The following is a 26,399-nucleotide window of genomic DNA, read 5'->3' on the forward strand; positions in this document are numbered from 1 at the left end:
TTAAAATGAATCTGCAAGACACACTGATTCATAAATAAAATATGCTTCATTTTTGTGTTCCAATAAAATTTCCCTGAAGCAGATAACTAATTTTCTGTAGAGAAACCAAATATGTTATCTTTTCATATTTGTATATGACTTAATACTAAATATTTACCTAACTAAAGTTTCATACCAGTTTAAATAACCACATCTATTAATTCCTGTAACATACAACATGAGTATTTTTGACCAATCCTGTTTTGTTTAGTCTCAGATTAAATGAAGCTTGTCAACTCATTTTGTAAAGTGAAAAAGGAGCAGAGTAATTTAAAACTAAGGTTTTTTTTTTTTTAATAAACTAAGGTTGTGTTTTTTTAACACAAGGGGCATTTTAAGAAATATGACAAGTGATCCCAAACAAACAAGACTGTGCTCCAAAAGTTTACTTACAAGCTAAAATGACTTTCCAGCCAGAAATGACTATCAGATGCCAAGCTAGGCTACATGTATCTAATCAATAATAATTATTAATCAAGTTGACTAATTGTTAATAATAGCAAATGGTAAGAATTCACAGAAAATGCACTATACTTCTCAGAGATAAAAATAATGAAACATTTATTATGAATGCTAAATATTGATATGTCAGGAAATGATTTTAATGTACTCTAATTAAACTTACATATAAACTCTGAAAAGAAATTTCAGCCACTTCTTAGAATCAGGTAACACTGATTCACCTCACAGTTTCTCTGCTTTAAGTATGCTGTTTAGCATCACTCTTCTTAACCAACTTGGATTAAATAACTATGTTTAAAACACAGGTCTGGCATGAAGTCAGTTCTATAAATTATATGGTTAGGAATGATTTGAGGCTCACAGTAACTGAGGAGCAATTTGAAGAGAAGGCAACAAGTAAAGAGGATGAATATACAGCAATGCAAAAAGAGAGAGAGAATTACATGAGAATAGTATTAACTACAGTACTTTCTAATCTTATTTTCTAAAAAATCTGGGCTTGAAGTTCCTGGAGGCCAGAACTAGGCAATGGAGTCAAAAGGTTACTCCTTGATTACAGTCTTGGAGCAAAAGTTAGCCAAGTCCACAGTGTAGGTGAAAGTGACCTTGTGAAGCAGTACCAGCCCAGAAAGCAAGTGGAGAACAAGAACTGACTCGTGACCAGTGCTGCAGTGAACACTGGGGTACATGTGTCTCTTTCAATTCTGGTTTCCTCGGTGTGTATGCCCAGCAGTGGGATTGCTGAGATATATGGCAGTTCATTTCAAGCTTTTTAAGGAATCTCCACACTGTTCTCCATAGTGGCTGTACTAGTTTGCATTCCCACCAATAGCGTAGGAGGGTTCCCTTTTCTCCACATCCTCTCCAGCAGTTACTGTTTGTAGACTTTTGGATCGCAGCCATTCTGACTGGCATGAGATGGTACCTCATTGTGGTTTTGATTTGCATTTCTCTGATAATGAGTGATGTTGAGCATCTTTTCATGTGTTAGCCATCTGTATTATCTGTATGTGTCTGCATGTCACACTGTTTACAATAGCCAGGACATGGAAGCAACCTTGATGTCCATCAGCAGATGAATGGATAAGAAAGCTGTGGTACATGTACACAATGGAATATTACTCAGCTATTCAAAGAATGCATTTGAATCAGTTCTCATGAGGTGGATGAAACTGGAGCCTATGATACAGGGTGAAGTAAGTCAGAAAAAAAAAAAAAACCCACCAATACAGTATATTAAGACATATATATGGAATTTAGAAAGATGGTAATGATGATCCCATATGCGAGACAGCACAAGAGACAAAGATTTAAAGAACAGACTTTTGGACTCTGGGAGAAGGCGAAGGTGGAATGATTTGGGAGAATAGCACTGAAACATGTATATTATATGCGAAACAGATCGCCAGGCCAGGTTTGATGCATGAGACAGGGTGCTCAGGGCTGGTGCACTGGCATGACCCTGAGGGATGGGACGGGGAGGGAGGTGGGAGGGGAGTTCAGGATGAGGGACACATGAACACCCATGGCTGACGCATGTCAATGTATGGCAAAACCACTACAACACTGTAAAATAATTAGCCTCCAAAAAAAAAAAAAGAACTGACTCGTAAACGTGTAAGCAGACAGATGAGTCCACTGTGGGAGTGAAGGCTAACATGCCCTCGAGGAAGCAGGAGGGTGTGGGCATGGGCTGCATGGGCAGCCTCTTTAGCACAGCCTTGCCAAGTCTGACGACCAGGCTGTTAAAAGCACAAATCGGTTTGACAGCTGTGAGGACACAAGACATGGGCACAGAATGGCAAGTGCTTAGCCTTATGAAAGAAAGAAGTAAAGGGCAGGGTCATCATTGCATTAATCCAGTGGTTCACAAGCATCAATGGCCCAAGATTAGAATTTCTTAGCCATGCCTTTAAAATGCAGAGTCCTAGCCCCCATCGTTAAAGATTCAGATTGAATAGGTCTCAATGATGATAATATTCAGCCAAATACAGGCATTCAAAAGATTAACCTTTGGAGTAAAATTTAATTACAGAATATTATCAATTTGTACTATCTCACAAAGTAACACTGTGGAGCTTATGGTTCAGAAAAGCTACATATATAAATTATACCACCCATTTTCACACAATAAGTAATTTATGTAAATAGATGAAACACTTTAAAACCAAAGATCCAAAGCAAGTGACATACAGCTTCTTCAAACTAATATAAACGGCTTTTTGAAAAAATAAAATAAGACACTATACTTTCAAGTCTTTAAATTTGAAATTCTGAAATTATATCTGAATTGATACTATAAAGAAAACAAGACACCATTTTTGTTTTTATTTAAGAAAAGTTCATCTTTTTAGCATAAATGAAGGAATTGCATGATCGATTAAATATTGTCAGCATTATTTTTGAAAAATGTTTGTTCATTTTTTAAATGCAGCCTTACACTTTAGTGTTTTGAATTCTATAAACATACCCATTAGCAGTCTGTGTTGTGCTTAGTCACTCAGTCATGCCCGACTCTTTAAAGCCCCATGGAGGGTAGCCCACCAGGCTCCTCTGTCTATGGGGATTCTCCAGGCAAGAATACTGGAGTGGGCTGCCATGCCCTCCTCTAGAGGATCTTCCCAACCCAGGGATCAAACCCAGGTCTCCCACATTGCAGGCAGATTCTTTACTGTCTGAACAACCAAGGAAGCCCAATTAGCAGTCTAGGACTCACCAAACATTTATATTATACTTCTTCAATAGAACCTAAGATGAAGCACTAGTAAAACAGATTATAAGATTACTTGGGTATTGGATGAATTGGTCTGCTGAACTCTAGAATTCACAGGAGGAATTAAAACTTTTAATTTGTTTCTTAACAAATAAAATTCTACACTGTGCTAATCTCATTTTGCATATAGTTTAGCAAATGGCTATTAAGGCTTTATTGTAAGGGATTACCAAAAAAAAGTCCTATTGTGCACCATGCAAGATACAGAAAATAATGATTCACAAATAACTAATGAACAACTAAGGGAATCACGGTTTTTCCTTTCATTATAGACTTCTCAAAATCAAAAAATGTTTTCAAATTAAAGTTATATTAAGAGTTTATGGAAAATTACATCCCTGGCTTAAGAACTTAAAGGTCTTTCGATTTTAAAAAGGAATGGATGATTATAACTATAGCTTTTTAAAATGTTGCTTTGGGGAAAAGTCTTGATTCTTTGTTTCATTCTTTCTAATAGATTTTTCTTTTCCTGCTTACTATAAAATAAAGCACTGTTACTGTGAGGACAATTTCTGATTCAGTTCCAATGCTCTTGTATCTCCGTGAGTTTTGGCATTGTTTACCAGCACCTGTGGGAAATCACAGACAGGAACATTAGTATTCTCTTAAGCCAAAGGGCAGTGGGCAACACCAAACTATACAAGAAGATCTGACTCTGTGCAACGTTTCAATCATTTTTGCTGAAATAAATTTCAAAGCTAACATCACATAAGCACTATTTATTCAAATACTCAACAGTAGAGATGTCAACATTCTGATTGTTACCACTGACAGTGGTGCATAAAGTTAAAGGTTTTGACTGGAGGCTTTTTTTACAACACTGTCACCTCTAAACCCATACCCCAAAGACCATTTTATGCACAGGGCTGTCCAAATGACACTGCTCTGCTTTAAAACCACAGCTTAAGATCAAGCAGTGAGGTTCTAAGTTCCATTAAGAACCTTTCCATAATTTTCACCAATTCCACAAACTAGAAGCTTTGATTTCTGTTGCTCATTTGATTACTAACACGTTTTTCGGTTGTTCATTTTCAAACACTGAGAAGGTCTCTGAGATGTGGCTCTATTAGCAAGCTAACAAGTTAGCCTGCCACAGTTTCACAAATACTGCCAGAAGACATGGGACACGTCGGTCAGAGACAAATGCTTCATCATTCAGGGTGTAGCAAACAACATGAGTATCATTATATCTGCATCCATTCCCTTCACCCTCTAAGTCTCACAGGGGTGAGGTGGAATGGGTGCACATGGCATCCCCCACACACAGTGAGTTGCATGACAAGAGGGGAACCCTGAGCCTAGGACACTTGACTCTTTTATAACTGGCAGTAAACATGTCTACTCTGCGCTCTAGGGAGACACTTATCTCTTCTCCCAAGGCTGTGAATGTTAAAAAAAAAAAAAAGCTTCTCATTAGTTTTCATTGTGTTTTTAAAACTGTTGGCTGAAGTTGCAAGAATTTAGACCCAATACATGTCTTACATACTCTATCTTTTTAAAAAGAATCCACACACACAGCTGACCCTTAAACAGCATGTGGATTGGGGATGAAGACCCTCTATATGCTCAAAAATTCACATACAACTTATAGTCAGCCACCTACGTAGGCCCTTGGTATCCGTAGATTCAACTAATCAAGGATCATGGAGTACTGTAGCAATTACTACTGAAAAAAATTTGAGTATAAGAGGAACCACACCATTTAAATATGCGTTCTTCAAGAGTCAACTGTATATGCTTACATGGTTAGAAACCAGAGCCATCCCATGAGACCTGGGAGCAGAAACTGCCATGTGCATTTTATAGCAGACACCAAGAAGCAAACTGTTCCAAAGACAATACGAACATCCCATTAACTTCTGCTACTTCCAAACCTCTCTATTGCCTACTCTGCATTGGTTGTAAGAAATACTACAACCAGAACCCAGAACCTTCGTCTATCTTTTCTTATGCTACCGAGCACTTCAGAAGAGTGTATTTCCTACATGTTAAATCGGTGGTGACAACTAGCGGTGATGACACCTGAGGTATTATTTGGCAATGTCTAGAAGACATTTTCAGCTGCTGTAAGCTGGCTGGAGGCACTGCTACTGGCATCCAGTGGTTAGGGATGCTGGTTAGGCAACCTAACCACTGGATGCAAAGCACAGGACAAAGCAACACTCAGCCCTCATACAGCAAAGGTCCACGATGAAATATTTTTAATAAAATCAGGGTCTTACATCAATGAGCTCGTAGTCATTTTTGGCATGTAAGTGTCTCAGAAGGTACCAACGTGCTGTTGAAACAATAGATTTGGGATACCCAGGCTGATACACAACTCTCTCCAAAAGTCGCCGTGTCTCTCTAGGAAAAAGGTACTTTTAGTCCAAAGCATATAAATTAAGATACTTCATCTACTAGTCTCACACACACATATCTTTCTCATTCTTCTGCAGATGATGTGCTGATTACTTTATAAATTTTTTATACATGTAACAAAAAGGGTAATAATAATGGTTAACATTTATGAAGTATTTATTATGTGCTATGCAGTAGTATGCCAAATGTTTTACACATATGGTCACACTTAACATTTACAACCTTGTAAGGCTGGTTGCTGCTATTACTCTCATTTTGCAGACAAATAAGGCCCTTTCCAAAAAGAAAGGGAAAATGACTCGTTTTATGAGCATTTCTGACTGCTCTATTTCTAATCCTCCTTGAAAGCAGGCAGAAAATAAATGATACAAAGATAATGTGCACTGGAACAATTAGAAATATTTAACATCTACAACAGAGGCTAAGTGTACAATATCAGGCTTTTAGTATATGCTTTCATGTATTAAACCTGTATAGTATGTGACCTTATGTAATAACAGGCTGATTTAGAGTTGTGTTCTAATTTCTCCTTTCCAATTTTACTAATATTTATGACTCCAAAGACTTATGTATGGGTAGAAATAACACAAATTGTGGTAACTTCAGAACTGCTGAACAAGAAGATTTTGTAAGTAGCAACTGGTTAGAAGGAGGAGCTAAAGAACTTGTACTTAAGATGTGTTTACATAGGAATCAATAGTAAAGCAGTATGTTTATTTGAGCTGATTTTGGCTGCTGCTCACAGAGATTACAGGGGGCTGGGGGTTAAGGCTCTCTAAGTCAAGAGATCCAACCAGTCCATCCTAAAGGAAATCAGTCATGAATATTCACTGGAAGGACTGATGCTGAAACTGAAACTCCAACACTCTGGCCACCTGGTGTGAACAACTGACTCATATGAAAAGACCCTGATTCTGGCAAAGAGTGAAGGCAGGAGAAGAAGGGGAGGACAGAGGACAAGATGGCTGGATGGCATCACCAATTCAATGGACGTGAGTCTGAGTAAACTCCACGAGTTGGCGATGGACAGGGAGGTCTGGCGTGCTGCAGTCCATGGGGTCGCAGAGAGTCGGACATGACTAAGCAACTGAACTGAACTGAACTGAAGCGATATACACTGAGCTTTGGCAGAAAGAGTTCATTAGGAACTTCAAATTATAGCCTAAAACATTTCTTGGTGAAATTCGTCATGTAAAAAAATGGCAAAATAAATACATAACAGAAATGAAGATGGGACTGCTATATTAGTCATAGGTCTTTAACTCTTCCTTCACTCCTATTTCGTGGTGCTGATGTGACCTTTGCCACATATTTGTGTGTTAAGCTCTATGCCTACAATACCTAATTCTGTTCCAGTAATATATGTGCCTAAACTACTGTTTTACTTTATATTTGCTTTATATTATGTGTGATATCCATTAGACTAGATATTATTCTCAGAATTTCAAAATATTCTTGCCTGTTTTTTCATCCATATAACACTTAAGTGATTTTCTTCAAATTTATTTCTGACCTCATCCCCCCCTTCCAAAGAAAAGATTGCTAAAATTTCTACATTTAATACTGTGAAGCTTCTGGATTTTCTAGGTATTAAAAACCACATTGTTTATAATGTCTCTGCCTTTTCAATATTTATTACTTTTTTCATAGCTTATTGTGCTCTGCAAGAACTTATGTCAATCTAGCTTTGAACTTAAGCCTTTTGGATTTTGCTTGTTACTAGAATCTACATTTACACTGTCGTCTCATCCTAAAACACTTAAGACCAAAAATACCAAGGCCTTCTTCATTTGAAAGGCTATCATGCAAATCTCTCATATTCTATATCTGTGTACCAAATTATTACTTTTTCAATTGTAAGACTTTATTTTCTTCCTTACTGGGTTACTAGAATCAGCCTTTCCAAAGTAGAAATATATATACGAATAACATCAAAATTTGTCAAATTCATTCTAAACTTTTGTCTCCCAGAAGGAGTAAAAGTGAAGAAACATTTTAAGAAAAAAATGAACAAAGATTCTTTATACCTTGCTCCCATTCTGCGTTTGAATTGTAACAAAGCTTGTAAAAGGACAGCCAGTGGACAAAAGCAAAGTTTCAGGGCCTCAGCTGTAGCTTCTTGAACCAAGGATGGCCAGTGATCATTGGAAACATTAGCCTATAAAAATAAACACAAATATTAAATCACTGCGCTCATTTAACATGCTAGGAAGGTAATGCTCAAAATCCTTCAAGCTAGGCTTCAGCAGTACACCCAGAACTTCCAGAAGTAAAAGCTTGGTTTAGAAAAGGCCAGCGATCTAACAGCCACCATCCGCTGGATCACAGAGGAAGCAAGGGAATTCCAGAAAAACATTGACTTCTGCTTCATTGACTAAAGTTTTTGACTGTGTGGATCACAACAAACTATGGGAAATTGTTAAAGAGATGGGAATACTAGACCACCTTACCTGCCTTCTGAGAAACCTGTATGCAGGTCAAGAAGCATCAGTTACAACTGGACATGCAGCAATGGACTGGTTCAAAATTGGGAAAGGAGTACATCAAGGCTGTATATTGTCACCCTGCTTATTAACTTATATGCAGAGCACATTATGTGAAATTCCAGGCTGGATGAGTCACAAACTAGAATCAAAATTGACAGGAGAATTATCAATAACCTCAGATATGCCGATGACACCACTCTTATGGTAGAAAGCAAAGAGGAACCAAAGAGCCTCTTTATGAAGGTGAAAAAGGAGAGTGAAAAAGCTGGCTTAAAACTCAACATTCAAAAAACTAAGATCATAGCATCCAGTCTCATCATTTCAAGGCAAACAGATGGGGTAAAAGTAGAAACAGGGACAGATTTTATTTTCTTGGGCTCCAAAATCCCTGTGGATGGTGACTCCAGTAATGAAATTCAAAGACACTTGCTCCTTGAAAGGAAAGCTATCACAAACCTAGATAGCGTATTAAAGAGCAGAGACATTACTTTGCCAACAAAGGTCCGTATAGTCACAATTATGGTTTTCCCGGTAGTCATGTATGGATGTGAGGGCCGGACCATAACGGAGGCTAAGTTCCAAAGAATGGATGCTTTCAAATTGTGGGGCTGGAGAAGACTCTTGAGAGTCCCTTGGACAGCAAGGAGATCAAATCAGACAATCCTAAAGGAAATCAACCCTGGATATTCATTGGAAGGACTGATGCTGAAGCTCCAATATTTTGGCCACCTGATGTTAAGAGCTGACTTACTGGAGAAGGCCCTGATGCTGGGAAAGACTGAGGGCAGGAGAAGAATGGGGCGACAGAGGATGATAAGGTTGGATGGCATCATCAACTCAATGGACATGAGTTTAAGCAAACTCCAGGAGGTAACGAAGGACAGGGATGCAGAGTTACATATGACTTAGAGACTAAACAACATTAAATCATTAGACATTTGACATGTTTACTTTAAAAAATATAATCAGCTCTTACTTGTTGAGTGTCCAAGTTGCCATTTAATGCTGTAGGGAATGAAATTCTACAAAATTATTAAGAACTGATTCCTGACCTTAGGGAACTACAAAACAAGGCTGACAGGGATTAAGGAAGGATTAAAAAAGGAGATACCATTTTTAAAACACTAAAATATTTGCTAAAAGAAAACACACTATTCTATGGGTGAATGAAATCTATCAATTACTGAGCTCCTGCTCTACCAAATATATAAAACTTAATTCTTTAACTGGTAATGATAAAGTTTCACATTTCAAAAATTATCTAAGGAGAGAAGAAATCCAAAAGTGAATTTGTTAATAAAATCCCAATATAGGAAAAAAGTGCAAAGCCAGTTAGAGATAAATAAATCTGAGGGAGATGGGTATACCAGACCACCTGACCTGCCTCTTGAGAAACCTATATGCAGGTCAGGAAGTGACAGTCAGAACTGGACATGGAACAACAGACTGGTTCCAAATGGGAAAAGGAGTACGTCAAGGCTGTACATTGTCACCCTGCTTATTTAACTTATATGCAGAGTACATCATGAGAAATGCTGGGCTGGAGGAAGCACAAGCTGGAATCAAGACTGCCGGGAGAAATATCAATAACCTCAGATATGAAGATGACACCACCCTTATAGCAGAAAGTGAAGAAGAACTAAAGAGCCTCTTGATGAAAGTGAAAGAGTAGAGTCAAAAAGTTGGCTTAAAACTCAAGATTCAGAAAACGAAGATCATGGCATCCAGTCCCATCACTTCATGGCAAATAGATGGGAAACAGTGGAAACAGTGGTTGACTTTATTTTCTGGGGACGCCAAAATCACTGCAGATGGTGACTGAAGCCATGAAATTAAAAGACGCTTACTCCTTGGAAGGAAAGTTATGACCAACCTAGACAGCATATTAAAAAGCAGAGACATCACTTTGTCAACAAAGGTCCGTCTAGTCAAGGCTATGGTTTTCCCAGTGGTCATGTATGGATGTGAGAGTTGGACTATGAAGAAAGCTGAGTGCCAAAGAATTGATGCTTTTGAACTGTGGTGTTGGAGAAGACTCTTGAGAGTCCCTTGGACTGCAAGCAGATCCGACTAGTCCATCCTAAAGGAGATCAGTCCTGGGTGTTCATTGGAAGGACTGATGTTGAAGCTGAAACTCCAATACTTTGGCCACCTGATGCGAAGAGCTGACTCATTTGAAAAAACCCTGATGCTGGGAAAGATTGAGGGCAGGAGGAGAAGGGGACGACAGAGGATGAGATGGTTGGATGCCATCACGGACTCAAGGGACATGGGTTTAGGTGGACTCCAGGAGTTGGTGATGGACAGGGAGGCCTGGCATGCTGCAGTTCATGGGGTCACAAAGAGTGAGACACGACTGAGTGACTGAACTGAACTGAAATCAAAGTCAACAACTTTGAAAATTTTATTCAGAATTTCATTATATGGGAAAAATGATAAGATTACTTCAGTTGCAAAGTTTAGTTTCTTACAGTATGTACTGAGTACAAAAATAACATAGATAAGTATTTCTTAAGAAATAGTAACTAAAAATAAAATAGTGAACACTCTACTGATTTTACAAGAAGAAAAAAAAGCATTTAAAATCTTTTGTTAAAAACCTCAAACTGTAACCAAGATTTCCTAATTATAGGTGTCTAGAATACACATTTTAATAAAGTCAATATAAGTGAATACATTGTTGTAGTTCAGTCGCCCAATCACATCCGACTTTTTGTGACCCCACACACTGTAGTTCCTTTCAAATATTAAATTATTCTTTTCAAATATAGAGCAATGAACTCTGAGTTCAGTACAGCCAACAGTAATTTGTGTAATCAAGGAAGAGGAAGTCACAGGGATAATGAATTTTAAAACAGAGACCAGAGGTTGTGAGACATACTCCATAAACATGGGAGCAACGACAACTTGCTCCCATCTGGCAAAGAATATAAGGCAAAGCCCATACTAATAAAATTATTCCTAGTACATTTATTTTAAGCCAATAGTACAAAACTCTTGCTGGGTGGTTTTACAATGTACTATCTAAATTCCAAGAATTCATATAAAGTATTTTGCAAAGTTACTGCATGTATGGGTTGGCTAAAAAATTTGTTTGAGTTTTTTTATGTTATGAAAAAGTCCAAATGAACTTTTGGGTCAACCCAATATTATTATATAATATTTTCTATATGTGCATACTGTGCATGCTTAGTTGCTCAGTTGTCTGACTCTTTTTGAGACCCTATGGATTGTGGCCCACCAGGCTCCTCTGTCCGTGGGTTTTCCCAGCAAGGATACTGGAGTGGGTTGCCATTTCCTTCTCCAGAGGATCTTCCTGACTCACGGATAGAACCTGTATTTCCTACACTGGCAGGCAGATTCTTTACTGCTAAATAACTAGGGAAGCCCTTCTATATGTAACCAGTATACTAAACAATGTGATTGGAATAAACTTAAAAAAAATATACATAGATTTATTTCCTTGCACCAGGTCTTAAGTGCCACATGCAGGATCTCTGATCTTGAGTTCTGGCATGTAAACTCTTAGTTTCAGTGTGTGGCATCTAGTTCTCTGACCAGGGATGCAACCCAGATCCCCTGCTGTGGGGGCATGAAGTCTTTGCCACCAGACCACCAGGGAAGTCCCTAGGATGCACTTACTTATGTTTCCCATTATGGTTTTAAACTTATTATATGAGGGAGACTTTTCCTTATACAATAAGGATGTAAATTACAGTAAGTCCCATGACTCTGAAGAACTATACACAGAAAAAGTGAAAGTGAGAGTGAAGTCACTCAGTTGTGTCCAACTCTTTTCGACCCCATGGACTGGCTCCTCTGTCCATGAGATACACAGAAAAACTATACAAAAAAGGTCTTAATGATCCAGATAACCACGATGGTTTGATCATTCACCTAGAGCCAGACATTGTGGAGTGTGAAGTCAAGTGGGCCTTAGGAAGCATCACAAGGAACAAAGCTAGTGGAGGTGATGGAATTCCAGCTGAGATATTTCAAATCCTCAAAGATGATGCTGGGAAAGTGCTACACGCAATGTGCCAGCAAATTTGGAAAATCAGCAATGGTTACAGGACTGGAAACGGTCAGTTTTCATTCCAATCCCAAAGACAGGCAATGCCAAAGAATGTTTAAACTACCACACAACCGCACTTGTTTCACACGCTAACAAAGTAATGTTGAAAATTCTCCAGAGAGGCTTCAACAGTATGTGAACCAAGAACTTCCAGATGTTCAAGCTGGATTTAGAAAAGGCAGAGGAACCAGAGATCAAATTGCTGACATCCACTGGGTCATAGAAAAAGGAAGAGAATTACAGAAAAATATCCACTTCTGCTTCATTGACTACACTAAAGCTTTTGACCATGTGGATCACAACAAACTGTGGAAAATTCTTAAAGAGATGGGAATACCAGATCACCTTACCTGTCTCCTGAGAAATTCGTATGCAGGTCAAGAAGCAACAGTTAGAAAAGGACATGGAACAATGGACTAGGGTTCCAATTTGGGAAAAGAGTACATCAAGGCTATATACTGTCACCCTGATTATTTAACTTATATGCAGAGTACATCATGCAAAATGCCAGACTGGATGAAGTGCAAGCTAGAATCAAGATTTCGGGGAGAAATATCAATAACCTCAGATATGCAGATGATACCACCCTTATGGCAGCAAGCAAAGAGGAACTAAAGAGCCTCTTGATTAAAGTGAAGAAGAGTGAAAAAGCTGGTTTAAAGCTCAAAACTCAAAAAATGAAGATCACGGCATCTAGTCCCATCACTTCATGGCAAATAGATGGGGAAACAATGGAAACAGTGACAGACTTCATTGACTTGGGCTGCAAAATCACTGCGGATGGTGACTGCAGCTATGAAATTAAAAGACGCTTGCTCCTTGGAAGAAATGCTATGACAAACCTAGACAGTATGTTAAAAAGCAGAGACATTACTTTGCCAACAAAGGTCTGTCTGGTCAAAGCTACGGTTTTTCCAGGAGTTGGTCCAGAGTTGGACCATAAAGAAGGCTGGGTGCCAAAGAATTGATGATTTGAACTGTGGTGTTGGAGAAGACTCTTGAGAGTCCCTTGGAGTGCAAGGAGATCCAACCAGTCCATCCTAAAGGCAATCAGTCCTGAATATTCATTGGAAGGACTGATGCTGAAGCTGAACCTCTAATACTGTGGCCACCTGATGCGAAGAACTGACTCACTGGAAAACACCCTGATGCTACAAAAGACTGAAGGCAGGAGAAGGGACAACAGAGGATGAGATGGTTGGATGGCATCACCAACTCGATGGACATGAGTTTAAGCAAGCTCCGGGAGATGGTAAAGGACAGGGATGCCTGGCATGCTGCAGTTCATGGGGTCGCAAAGAGTTGGACACGACCGAGTGACTGAACAAGAAACATGACTCTGACATCCATTCAGAGTCTTAATTAGAAAGTTCTCTTCTTTTCAAAACTTCAACCTTCATACAAAGATAATACTTACACCCTACTCCCATCTCCTCAGCTCCTAGCTAGGGTGTGCTTACATGCAGCAGCACATGGCTTGTTCCTCTGCCCAGCACTCCCATCTTTTCTTGCTAATTGTAGTTTCCAGCCTCAACTGAAACATCAGAAGTTTGGTGGGTGTCATTGAAAGGTGAGGGGTTCCCTGGTGGCTCAGATGGTGAAGAATCTGCCTGCAACGCAGGAGAGTAGGGTTCAATCCCTGGGTTGGGAAGATCCCCTGGAGAAGCAAACGGCAACCCACTCCAGTATTCTTGCCTGGAGAATTCCATGGACAGAGGAGACTGGAAGGCTATAATGCATGGGATCACAAAGAGTTGACACGACTGAGCGACTTTAAGAGTTCTTTCTCAATTGTAAGGTGATGTCTGATTCCTTAGGCCTGATAGACACTTAAAGATCTTTGTCTCTTCATCTGGATTTTCTTGGTTTTATCAGACTCCCAGCTTTGTGGGTAGTCTCTTACTGCAGAACCGGCTTTGAAATCTGAGGGGCTCAATGCAGAATATAAAACATGCAGGGCTCTTTGTTAAAAGAATGATTAAACATGTCAACACGGTGACTACAGAGCACTAAACCCAGTGGGAGGCCTGTGCACAGGACAGGACGCACAATTCCACTAAGCTGGGTGAATGGACTCTGTTCCACTTCCTCTCTTCACATGCTCTGGCAATCTGGAGACGTCCAGCTTCCTTTCTGCTGAGATTCCATCACTCCTCTAGGCGGCTCCGCATGTCAGGACCTAAGATAATCGCAATGCCAGTCTCAGGCAGCATCACCCATTCCTGGATCAAATGAACTCCAGGAGTGCTGCCCACCTCACATAGCAGCAACTCTTTAGTAAGATGGAGGGCATCTTGTAGCCAAACGTGCATTCCTAACTACCTTTGGGATTTACCCACTGCTGACCACTCTCTCCCAGAAGCACGCAGTCACTTTCCAAACCATGACCAACTCTCTTCCCAGCAGGTGGAAGCTGCAGTTTTCAAGGCACACATCAGACACCTGTCCATATGCTTCTGGACACGTGCCTGCAGGACCTCTGAGGCCACACATCACAGCCTCCCTCTCTCTGGCAGCACCGCCTTTCTCGCCTCGGGGGCACCTGTGTGTGTGTGTGGAAATGTGCCAGGGAGATGACAGGGGAGGCAACAGCTTTCTCCAGGAAGATTTCTTCACAGTCTTCCAACTCTACTCTCCTAATCTTTGCATAGCTTCCTTATGGGTTAAGTCTTCTACCTGCTTCAGAAATCTGTATCTTGATTTGCTATCTCTCTTTGGAATCTAAGATATTTAATATCTTAGCAGAACCTTTCAGTTTAATAATCTATTCATATATTATCACACATGAAACAGCCTAATTTTCATATACACATCCTCCATACACTGCCAGCTATTTACCAGAGAAATACGACATCTCCTTACAATAACTGCTGGGTATCAAATCTTATAACAAGCAAATCAAATGTAAACAGCGCTTTGAAGTTTACAAAGGCATTTGTGTTACTTCATTTGATATTCCTAACAACCCTAGGCAAAGTAGTTATTACCATCTCCACTATTACCAAAAAAGTTAGGAGTGGAGTTCTAGACAGCTTAATTGGCTGAAGTTTTCACAGGCAGAACCACAGCTCCTAGAGAAAACACTGTTTGTGGTGGCAGTAGTGGTGGGGGGATGAAGGCAGGTATACACAGGTATTACTAAACTGCAATCCAGTCTCATCATCTGAAAAATAGGATTCTTATGAATATTAATGAAGTTAATACATATAAAGCGCTAGACCAGAACCTAGCACAGGCTAAGTGTTCTGTATGTTTGCTATTACTATTGCTGTTTTTATTTTATTCCAGGTCAGATTTAATTTCCCAGCATGAAGAACAAACAAACAAACAAACACATCACTAAATAATTCTTATTAACGAACAAATTAATAAGTTAGACTAAAAGGGCTAAAAAAGAGTAAATGGGCTAAAACAAAAATAAGTTAGACTTCTCCACACATTCAGGAACAGTTATAAATGCCACATGTTGCTTCCACAGAGACTTTTGTTAAATATAAATATGGGACAAACAAAACAACACCTTCAGTGGCCCACAATTACCATTAACCACCATTTCTTTCCAGCCAAATTATCTCAAATTTGACCACCACTATTACCTGCCCATTCATTCAAAACTACTGGTGGAAGAGCTCCTGTGTGTTAAGCAGAGCGTAAAGCAAAACACAAGAAGAACAAAACATGGCCCCAACCTAAGGAGCTCTGAAATGTGCTCCACAGTAATAGCACCAAAGCTAAACACACTTCCTAAAGCTTGTATTTTTTTGCTAAAATGCCCAGTGAAAGCAAGTAAATAAAGTTGGCAATGGACTACTATGGCATAAGCAACAGTTCATTCAGTCCTGTCTAGGAAAATTTAATTTTAAAAAAATGACATTTTATCTTGCATATGATAAAAAAATTAAAACACTAGCAAAGGACAGAAAATGAAAAATTCTCCTCCACCATTCCTTAAAGACCCCCAATACCATTCTCCAAAGTAACTGTCAGTAAGTTTCTTCTGTATCTTTCCATATCTTTCTATGTGTCTTTTAACATGCACATGTACACAGTGTCTTTACAGATAAACATTCTCGAAACTATATACTACACATACATACACTCAAGTAGGATATCATATACACTTTTCTGGAGTTTGCTCCTCCAGACACCCACTTAAATATTTACCCTGAAGAGTTTATAAGACCTCTAGATTAATACACCTAACTTGGTATCAGAAAATATATCAAGTCAAAAATTATTAGGAATCCCTCTCACAAAACATCAAATGGAACTGAGAAATGACTGAAATGCTAATTATTGGCATCTTTTTCACTAACAGGTAGCTGGGTTAATTCTAATTTAAGTCACCAAGAAACAAAAATGTATATTCTGTCATAATTCAACTTTCAACTTTTTAAGTTGCAATCTTTGTTTTTTCCTCCTAAATGATGGCAATGACCTGCTAGAGTCTATAAGTTTATGTTATACTACTTTATGCCCATCAAGATCCCAAACACAAAGTCTACGAGCAGCCCACAGTAGAAGGTGATGAAACGTTAGGAACTGAATGGAATATCACTATGTAAAAAGCTTTTATCTTAAAGAAAAATAAAAGAAGCAGTTTTCCACATCATAACTATAACGAGATCTTACCATGCAGACTTCCAATGCAAGCAGTGCTAGCCTCAGCAAGCTCGAGAGCTTCCCACTCCAGCTGCCCTGCTGGGATGCTACTTGCAGGCTCTTCCTGTAACACATCTCTGCAGCACCCATCATTCCTTGGGACTGATATATGTGTGCCAGCCACTGAGGAGTAGCAAGAGAAAAGGACGCAAAAGACTTTAGTTTACTGCAGAGTCTACTTCCAACAAATTCAATAAATGTTGGAGTTAAAACTTTCAATTTAATTATTGATGAATTTTGTGCCCCCAAAACAAAAATCATACGTTAAGAAAGGGGACAGCCCCATATAACCCAGCAATCCCACGACGGCATATACCCTGAGGAAACTGTAATTCAAAACAACACGTGTACTCCAATGTTCATTGCAGCACTATCAGTATCCAGGACATGGAAGCAACCTAGGTGTCTATCAGCAGACGAATGGATAAAGAAGTTGTGGTACATGTTGGTACATGTGGTAATGGAATATTAGCCATAAAAGGGAAGGAATTTGAGTCAGTTCCAGTGAGGTGGATGAACCTACAGTCTATTAGAGTTAAATAAGTCAGAAAGAGAGAAATAAATACTGTGGAATTGAGAAAAATGGTACTGTTGAACCAATGTGCAGGGCAGGAACAGAGAACAGACTTATAAACATGGTGGGGCAGAGGGAAGGAGAGTGGGATGAACTGAGAAAGTAGCACTGCAACATATTTATTACCATATGTAAACTAGATAGCTAGTGGGAAGTTGCTGTGTAACACAGGAAGCTCAACCTGGTGCTCTGTGACGACCTAGAAGGCTGGGATGAGTTGGGAAGTGGGAGGGAGGTTCAAGAGACAGAGGACATATGTATTGCCATCTTGCCCATTCCATTAGCAACAGCATACTGGCTACATCTAGTCTGAAGTCTTAAAAAATCTCTCAAGATAGCAAGTCAGGAACAAAATCAAAACACACAATGATTGTTCATATGTGACAGATACATCATGTAAACACTAACCAAAAGTTCACATAACTGTATTAATTCCCAACAAAGTAGACTTCAAGACAAGAGATGTTAAGAGAGAAACTGGGTTGTTTCATAATGATGAAAGAGTCAGTCAAAGGAAGATATACATTTGCATATCCCAATCACATAGAATTTATGAAGCAAAAATATAAATTTAAGAAGAAACAGACAAATCCAGAATCTAAATCAGAGATTTCAACACACCTATCTCAGCAATGATAACAGATAAAAAAATAAATAAATAAGTAAATAAGGATATAGAAGATTTAAACAAAATTAACCAGCTTGACTTAAACAACATTTAAGAAATTGAGATACTCTGTACAAATTTCTTGCAACTCACAAATGCTAAGGAAACAAGAAATCTTAAAAGTCCTATATATATTAAAGAAATTTAACATGGAATTTTAAAAGATACAAACTTTCCCATAAAGAAAATTCTTGGTCTGAATAGCTTCAATAGTGAATTCTTCCAAACATTAAGGAAATAAATGTCCTTACATTTATTTTTATAATTATATACAATAATTTCTATATAATAATTTATATGTAATAATTACTAATAAGTATATTATTGTATACTAATTATTTATTACGTTTATTTATTATTATAACACAAACTCTTTCAGAAAAATAAAGAAAAATGGAATAATAACAGAGATAGCAAAACCTACCAATGACCTTATAAGACTGAAAAATTACAGGCCAATCTCTCTCATGAATATAGGTATACACATTGTAAACAAACATTTAACAAGCTGACTCTAGCAATATATAAAAGGAACAATACATCATGACCAAGCAGGGCTTCTTCTAAGAACGAAAGGTTGGTTTAACATTTGAAAATCCATGCAATCTATCATATTAACAGAATAAAGAAAAAGAACCATTCTCATAGATGGGCCCCCAAAATCTACTCATTCATGATAAAAAACAAATCTCTCTTGACAAACTCAGAAAAGGATCTCCTTAATCTGAAAGATAAATTGGACAGCCATTTTAGAATCTATTGCATGCATTAATGCTGAGTTGCTTCAGCGGTGTCCAACTCTTTGCAATCCTATGGACTGTGGCCCACCAGGCTCCTCTGTCCACGGGATTCTCCAGGCAAGAACACTGGAGTGGGTTGCCAGGCCCCTCTCCAGGGGATCTTTCCAACCCCAGGATCAAACCTGCATCTCTTACAACTTGTGCATTGGCAAGCAGGTTCTTTACCGCTAGCACCACCTTAAAATCTGTTAAATGCCTATAAAAACCCAGAGCAAATATTGTAGCTGAAATTATAAATGTTTTCTATCTGAGGTAGAGAATAAGACCAGTATGTTCCCTTATCACCATTTCTGTTTAACACTGTATTTGAAACTCTAAACAGTGCAATGAGTCAAGAAATTTTTTAACTTAAAATTATTAGAAATAAAAAAATAAAAATTGTTCACAAAGGAAATATCGGTGTACACAGAAAACCCAAAACCATTTCAAAAGAATAAGTCAGCAAGGCTGCTAGAAGGTCAAAATATAAAAATCAACTGTATTTCTACGATCTTTTTAAAATTTTAAAACACTGCTGAGAGAAATTTAGAACTTAAATAATAAGGACTATAACAGCTCAGTTGGTAAAGAATCCACCTGCAATACAGGAGACCTGGCTTCGATCCCTGGGTTGGGAAGATCCCCTGGAGAAGGAAATGGCAACCCACTCTAGTATTCTTGCCTGGAGAATCCCATGGACAGAAGAGCCTGGCAGGCTGCAGTCCATGGGGTCGCAGGAGTCGGACACGAATAAGTGACTAAACCACCACCCCCATAACACATTTATGAACAGAGAAACTCAACAGTAATACTTCGTTAATTTTCCCAAATTAAACTATAGATTTATTTAAACTACAAATTTATTATTTATTATTTATTTATTTAAACTATAGATTGAAATTCCAATCTAGACCTCAGTTGGACTTTTGTTTGGCGGGGAGAGTAAGGGTAACTGACAATTTACAGGTAAATGCAAAAGACCTAAAATGATTGAGAGAAACTTGAAGGAAACAAAAGAGTTGGAGGTCTTAATATTTCCCCCATACATCAAAACAAACTATAAAGCTATAAGCAATAATAAACAAATAGATCACAGAAAAAGGAGAAAAAGAATAAAGAGCCCTAAAAACCAAACATACCCAGTCACCTGATTTATAACAAAAGTATCATGACAATTCAGTGGAGGATATAATGGTCTTTTCAAAGGATGGTACTAGGACAATTACATATCCACATGGGAAAAAAATGAAACTTGACCCTGCAACACTCACAAAAATTAATCCAGGATGGATCATTGACCTGTATATGAAAGACAGAACAACAGTTTCTAAAGAAAAACAGAAAAAAATCTTCATGAACTAAAGTAGAACACCCCAATAAAACATTAACCATTAAAAAATAATAAATTGGACTTCACTGAGATTAAGACCTACTCATCAAAAAATAACATTACGAAAATATTTGCAATACAGATATCCAAAAATGTGCTTGTAGCGAGAAAATATAATGAATTTCAACAATTCAGCAAGATAACAGCCCATTAAAAACTATAGTAAAGAAACGGCACTTTAAAAATAAGATATTCAAAGATCCAATAAACGTATGAGAAGTGGCTCAACAGCATTTTTCATTAGGCAAATTCCACTTAGCTACCAGGGCTTCCCTGGTAACTCAGCTGGGAAGAATCCACTTGCAATACAGGAGACCCTGGTTCAATTCCTGGGTCAGAAGAACCACTGGAGAAGCGATAGGCTACCCACTCCAGTATTCTTGGGCTTCCCTGGTGGCTCAGATGGTAAAGAATCCCCCCAGAATGCAGGAGATCTGGGTTTGATCCCTAGGTTGGGAAGATGCCCTGGAGGAGGGCATGGCAACCCACTCCAGGATTCTTGCCTGGAGAATCCCCATGGACAGAGGAGCCTGGCGGACTACCATCCATAGGGTCACAAAGAGTCGGACACAACTGAGTGACTAAGCACACAAATTGCACTTAAAAGCACTATATGATACTATTAATATTACCTACATATCCACTGAAAAGGGAAAATAATAACCACCATCTAGCGGCAATGGCACCCCACTCCAGTACTCTTGCCTGGAAAATCCCATGAATGGAGGAGCCTGGCTGGCTGCCGTCTATGGGGTCGCACAGAGTTGGACACAACTAAAGCGACTTAGCAGCAGCAGCAATATCAGCAATTGGAAGGCTTATAATTTGCAGGTGGAAACATAAATTGACAACCCATTTTAAAAAAACACTGGACAGGATCTACTAAAGTGAATACATTTTCACTATGAAAAGAAACAGCAAAAGTGCTAGTAGCTCAGTTGTCTGACTCTCTACAATCCTGTGGACTATAGCCTGCCAGGCTTCTCTGTTCATGAAATTATCACCCAACAAAAGGCATATCCCAGCAGCATTATAACAGCCAAAACCTGGAAACCCAGTTGACCTATGAACAACATGGATGTATCTTACAGTCAGCCTCTGTATTCATGGTTGCAAGGACTGACCCAACCACAGACTATTGAAAAATAGCCATGTATAACTGGACTCATGCAGTTCAGACCCATGCTGTTCAAGGGTCAACTGTAATTCAAATGTCTATCAACAGTAAAAGGGATATCTTACAGTATATTATTCATAAAAATAAGTGAAAAAAACTATGGCTACATGAAACAACTAAATGAACTTCATGGACATGAAGTAACCACATACAAAAAGATATTCCATATATATCAAGTTTAAAAACAGGCAAAATTAGACAGAAGTGATATAAGTCATAATAGTGGTTCTGCTGCCTCCTTCTTTTGACATAGGGGGAGTCATAAAGGAGGAAGCCGCTAGGTTGTAGGAAGTCACAGAAATTATGATGCCCAAAGATGACAGAGGGCCAAACAGGATAGCAGGTCAGATCTTAAATTGTTTGCAGTTATGGAGAAATGGTAGCCAGGAGACCATGAACTGGAACTATTTCAATTTGGAACAGAAACCTCATCTGAGGTTTCAATTTTGTTTGAATCTAGCACAGGAAATAGTGGAGGACAGATAAGCCTGGTGTGGTACAGTCCATGGGGTTACAAGGAGTCGGACTCAACTTAGTGACTGAACAACAAAGCACAGACTCTGAGGACAGCAGTTCATGAGCCATTAGATGTAATAGTTATAGGGAGAGTTTGGCCATGGAATGTGGCATATTCTATAAAGCAGACACAGAAGTCTAATAGTGTGGAGGTGAAGAGTTGTAAAGCAAGGACTGTACTTAAAACCAATTAGTGATCTTCAGCATGATCTTATTTCAACAATGTACCATTGCTTATATGGTACTTCCATTAAACTGTTGCAGTGAATATTTATTGATATTTTTTTAAAGACTTCTACAGTAATTTTATTATCTAAAATTCCTCTCTCATGTTTCAGATGAAGACTCTGGAGCTGAAGTAGGTGTACCTGGACTAAAATCACACAACCAGTTAGTAGTAGATTCAAGTTGAAAACTTTTTGTTAGCAATTTGTGTTAATACCAGCAACCATGTCCAATCTTTCGGCAGTAGAATACACATAAATGAAGACTCTGCAGATGCCGTTATACACCTGGCCTTCATGCAAGATACGCTAATTCCAAGATGGTAGTATAATTGAGGTGCCTATTCAGTAGGGATGTGGGCAGAATTTTGTTTCTAGAATCCTATTAATTCTTATTGCCTTTTATGGTTTCCTGCAGGGGCTTTATATGTACAGGATTTAATGGCCAGTTAGAAATACCCAACCTTAATTCCAAGGTGTCTTCAGTCCCGTACTGCTAGAGAAGAAGGCTAACACCACACTTATCAAAGTGAAGTGAAGTCACTCAGTCCTGTCCGACTCTTTGCAACCCCATGGACTATAGCCTACCAGGCTCCTCTGTCCATGGGATTTTGCAGGCAAGAGTACGGGAGTGGGTTGCCATTTCCTTCTCCAGGGGATCTTCCCAACCCAGGGATTGAACCTGGGTCTCCCACATTGTAGGCAGACGCTTTACTGTCTGAGCCACCAGGGATATGTTTATCATGCCTTGCAATAGTCCTTTTTTCTCTAAAATCATACATGATTGTGAAACTAACACATTTCTGGGCCAGATTAACTCAGAAACCAAGACAATTTGCCTTCAATTGTCAACAGAAGAAAACATCAGAGCATCTTAAGATATAACCTGACACTTGCTCAATATTCCACTATATTTAAAGCTAAGTTCTTTCAAACCTTGGTGAGCTAAAATATTTTAAAAGCATAAAGGTAAGGTATAAAGTAGTGGCAATGAATTCTAACAAATAATCACATGGCTCTCTGTCCTTATCTTTAGTTTATCCTGACAATCATTCTTTCTAGAATTAACTTATATGGGCTTCCCTGGTGGCTCAGCAGTAAAGAAGCCACATGCCAGTGCAGGAGATGCTGGTTTGATTCCTGGGTTGGGAAGATCCCACAGAGAAGGAAATGGCAACCTACACCAGTGTTCTTGCCTGGGAAATCCCACGTACAGAGGAGACTGGCAGGATACAGTTCATGGGGTCACAAAAGGGTTGGATACACTTAGCAACTAAACAACAACGGAGGAGGCCACTATGTTGCAGGAACTACTCTATACCTTGATATGTGTGTGTTCAGTCGCTAAGTTGTGTCAACTCTTTGTGACCCTACTGACCGTATCCTGCCTGGCTCCTCTGTCCATGGGATTTCCCAGGCAAGAATACTAGAGTGAGTTGTCATTTCCTTCTCCAGGGATCTTCCCAACCCAGAAATCAAACCTGAGCCTTCTGCGTCTCCTCCATTGGCAGATTCTTTACCACTGAGCCACCTGGGAAATCCCTACATCTTGATCTAAGTAGTGGTTAAAAGTACTTACATATATAGCAAGATTTTTACATTCTATTCTTTGTGAATTATATCATGGTATAAAAGAAAACACATATGCTATCTCTTAAGACTTTACTTATTGCATAATTTATCCTTTCATTTTTCCCTTTTAGTTTGACAAAGTGTTTTTCCCCTTGATAAAGAACATGAGATCATCAATATCCAGTTGACCTTAGAATTAAAGTATGTTAAGTCTCATATGGCAAATTTACTCTGAGAGGGGGAAAAAGCGCCATCTTTCTTCAAGGATTAGAGTAAAAAGGAAGCTTAATGTGCATAATCCAACTATTTTACACCATTAGATAATCTTTTTAAGCAGGACATCAAAACGTTCACAGAACAAAAGATCAAATGAAGAACTGTAGTAAAACAAACTTCTGTAAAACCTGTGTCAAAGAGTCCCTTTGATACTGCCTCAGGGCACAGAAAGAACTGCAACAAGTTGAGTAATATATATGCTTTTTGTATTTTAGTATCAATGAGAATAAAGTAGGTAGTGATCATTATGTACTTGTCATTGTGGTAAGCAGAGCCAGCTAAAAGGGCTGACAGCTCAGGGATTCAAGCATCAACCCTGAAAATAACTATTTCTGAAGGCACTGAAAACCCATTAGAATCTTAGATACAGGTTACCTGCAGAGGAGCTAAGGAAAAGCTACACACATCGCCTCTAAAGGGAGAGTTAAGCACCACTACAGCAAGCTTATTACGTTTGCAACACTTAGCTCTCTCCTATCAACTCCTTATAAAAGACATTATTTTCAACACTGTTTTAAATGGAAAGGTTTATAACCAGCGATTTTAAACTCTTTAAAGCCATGCAACAGAAGATCCTTAATGAATAATCAACTTCTTTAGTTTCTCTAACTATTGTGGTTAATGAGAGATATTAACCACATATTAACTACTGTGTGAAAATGAGAGACACAGTGGGTTTAAAGGCAAGGCAAAAATGGGGCACACCCTTGACCTCACTGAACATCAGAGAGCATTTTAATTCAGGACTCACATAACAAAAGAGAAAATTTACCTGCCAAGCTGGAACAGAGGTTGAGTTGGACATGACTGTTTTTTGCAGCTCGTCAAGTACAGTATCTGGGAGAGGTTTTCGTGACTCCAGGAGTGGTTTACACTGAACTTGTCTCAAAAGTAAGATAACAGCTGGTTGATCAGGGTTACTTTTTAAATTCTAAAAATCAAACCCCAAACAGAAATTCGTGAAACAGGTTCTGAAATGTTAAATGTAAAAGGCAATTAAGCTATTCTCTATACTGAAAAAAAAAAAAAAAAAAAAAACCAACCTGAATTTAACCTTTTTAAAAAATAACAGCAAAAGTAAAAAAAAGAACACTGATCATCTTGGGAATATCAAACTCTATAAACTCTAAAATCAGTAACACTACTACTGTAGTTTATAAATTGTCACTTTTAGATTTAGTATGTCCCTTTGACTTGGTTTATTCTTAGGTGATAGCCTGAAAAATTTAGGGTCTGCATATAAATAGCTGAACTAAGAAAATATAAAATTAACAGTGAAGGCTAGTATTACCCCTTATTTGGAAGAAACTGTGTTATGTAAGAGGGGCTTCCCTGGTGACTCAGAAGTAAAGAGTCTGCCTGCAATGCCAGAGATTCAGGAGACACGTGTTTGATCCCTGGGTCAGAAAGGTCCCCTGGAGGAGGGCATGGCAACCTACTCCAGTATTCTTGCCTGGAGAATCCCATGGACAGAGAAGCCTGGCGGGCTATAATCCATAGGGTTGCAAAGAGCTGGACATGACTGAAGCAACTGAGCATGCACATACTATGTAAGAAGGAAGGAGCTATAATTTTTTTCCTTTCTCAACATCTTAATAAAGATACACATTGTCCTTCCCCCAGGGACAGACTTCTTATACATATTTCCCTAAGCCATTTATTTATACCTTAAAACATATACATACAGACATAAAAGAATTATATGTATATGTATATATATTTATAAATGTATACATTGTTTATATGTATATATGTATTATAATTATATATACAATATGTAATATGTATCCACAATATACACATACAAGAAGTTAAGGCTAGTTCTCCAAGCAAGTCCTTCCACTATTGTTTTAGACATATCTTTCTTTATTGTCTGTCTCTCAATAATCTAATTCTTTATCTTCTATTAGGTCATAGTTCTAAATGTCCTTATTTCTGAAAGGTATGTGATTGCTTTCTTCTAAGTAAGAGATTGGAACCTTAAAATGACGAGGAAACGTTCATACTCTCTGTCAGAGAGAGTAAGAAGCAACTGCCAATTTACGCTCACTAAACATTCATTGTATTATACTGAACTGTCCTGAACCTAGATGGAATTTCTTAAATAAAAGAGATAATGTATGATTCTGCTTTTCAAAGAATTCAAGGACCAAAGGGATCTTCAAAGATCCATTCCTCTCTCTCTGTAAAATTCATAGTGATCTTTCAAAAAACATTTCTAGAAAAACAACACAATCTCCCGGGTAAATATTTATGAGAAAAAAAAAAAAAAAGGTGTTTTCAGGAAAAGTGATGTCTAAAACTCTCCTTATTCATTAAGTTATTTTTGAGTAGGTTTATAAAACTGATTTGTTCATTCAATAAAT

General features: G+C 38.4%; 1 protein-coding gene across 2 annotated transcripts in view; it reads right to left on the reverse strand.

Annotated features, from left to right (window-relative positions):
- Positions 1–576: 576 nt before the first annotated feature.
- The window catches only part of SKIC3 (SKI3 subunit of superkiller complex), a 103,079-nt gene continuing 77,256 nt past the window's right edge, over positions 577–26,399 (reverse strand). For both annotated transcript variants that reach the window (XM_069592588.1, XM_069592589.1), the window contains 5 exons: positions 24,806–24,964; positions 16,829–16,981; positions 7,663–7,793; positions 5,497–5,620; positions 577–3,843 (listed from right to left, as the gene is read on the reverse strand). In XM_069592588.1, coding sequence (XP_069448689.1) covers positions 3,769–3,843; positions 5,497–5,620; positions 7,663–7,793; positions 16,829–16,981; positions 24,806–24,964 — 642 coding nt within the window. In that variant the 3' untranslated portion in view covers positions 577–3,768. The remainder of the gene's footprint in view (positions 3,844–5,496; positions 5,621–7,662; positions 7,794–16,828; positions 16,982–24,805; positions 24,965–26,399) is intronic.

This window comes from Ovis canadensis, chromosome 5, assembly GCF_042477335.2.
Source record: "Ovis canadensis isolate MfBH-ARS-UI-01 breed Bighorn chromosome 5, ARS-UI_OviCan_v2, whole genome shotgun sequence".
In the NCBI taxonomy this organism is placed as follows: domain Eukaryota; kingdom Metazoa; phylum Chordata; class Mammalia; order Artiodactyla; family Bovidae; genus Ovis; species Ovis canadensis.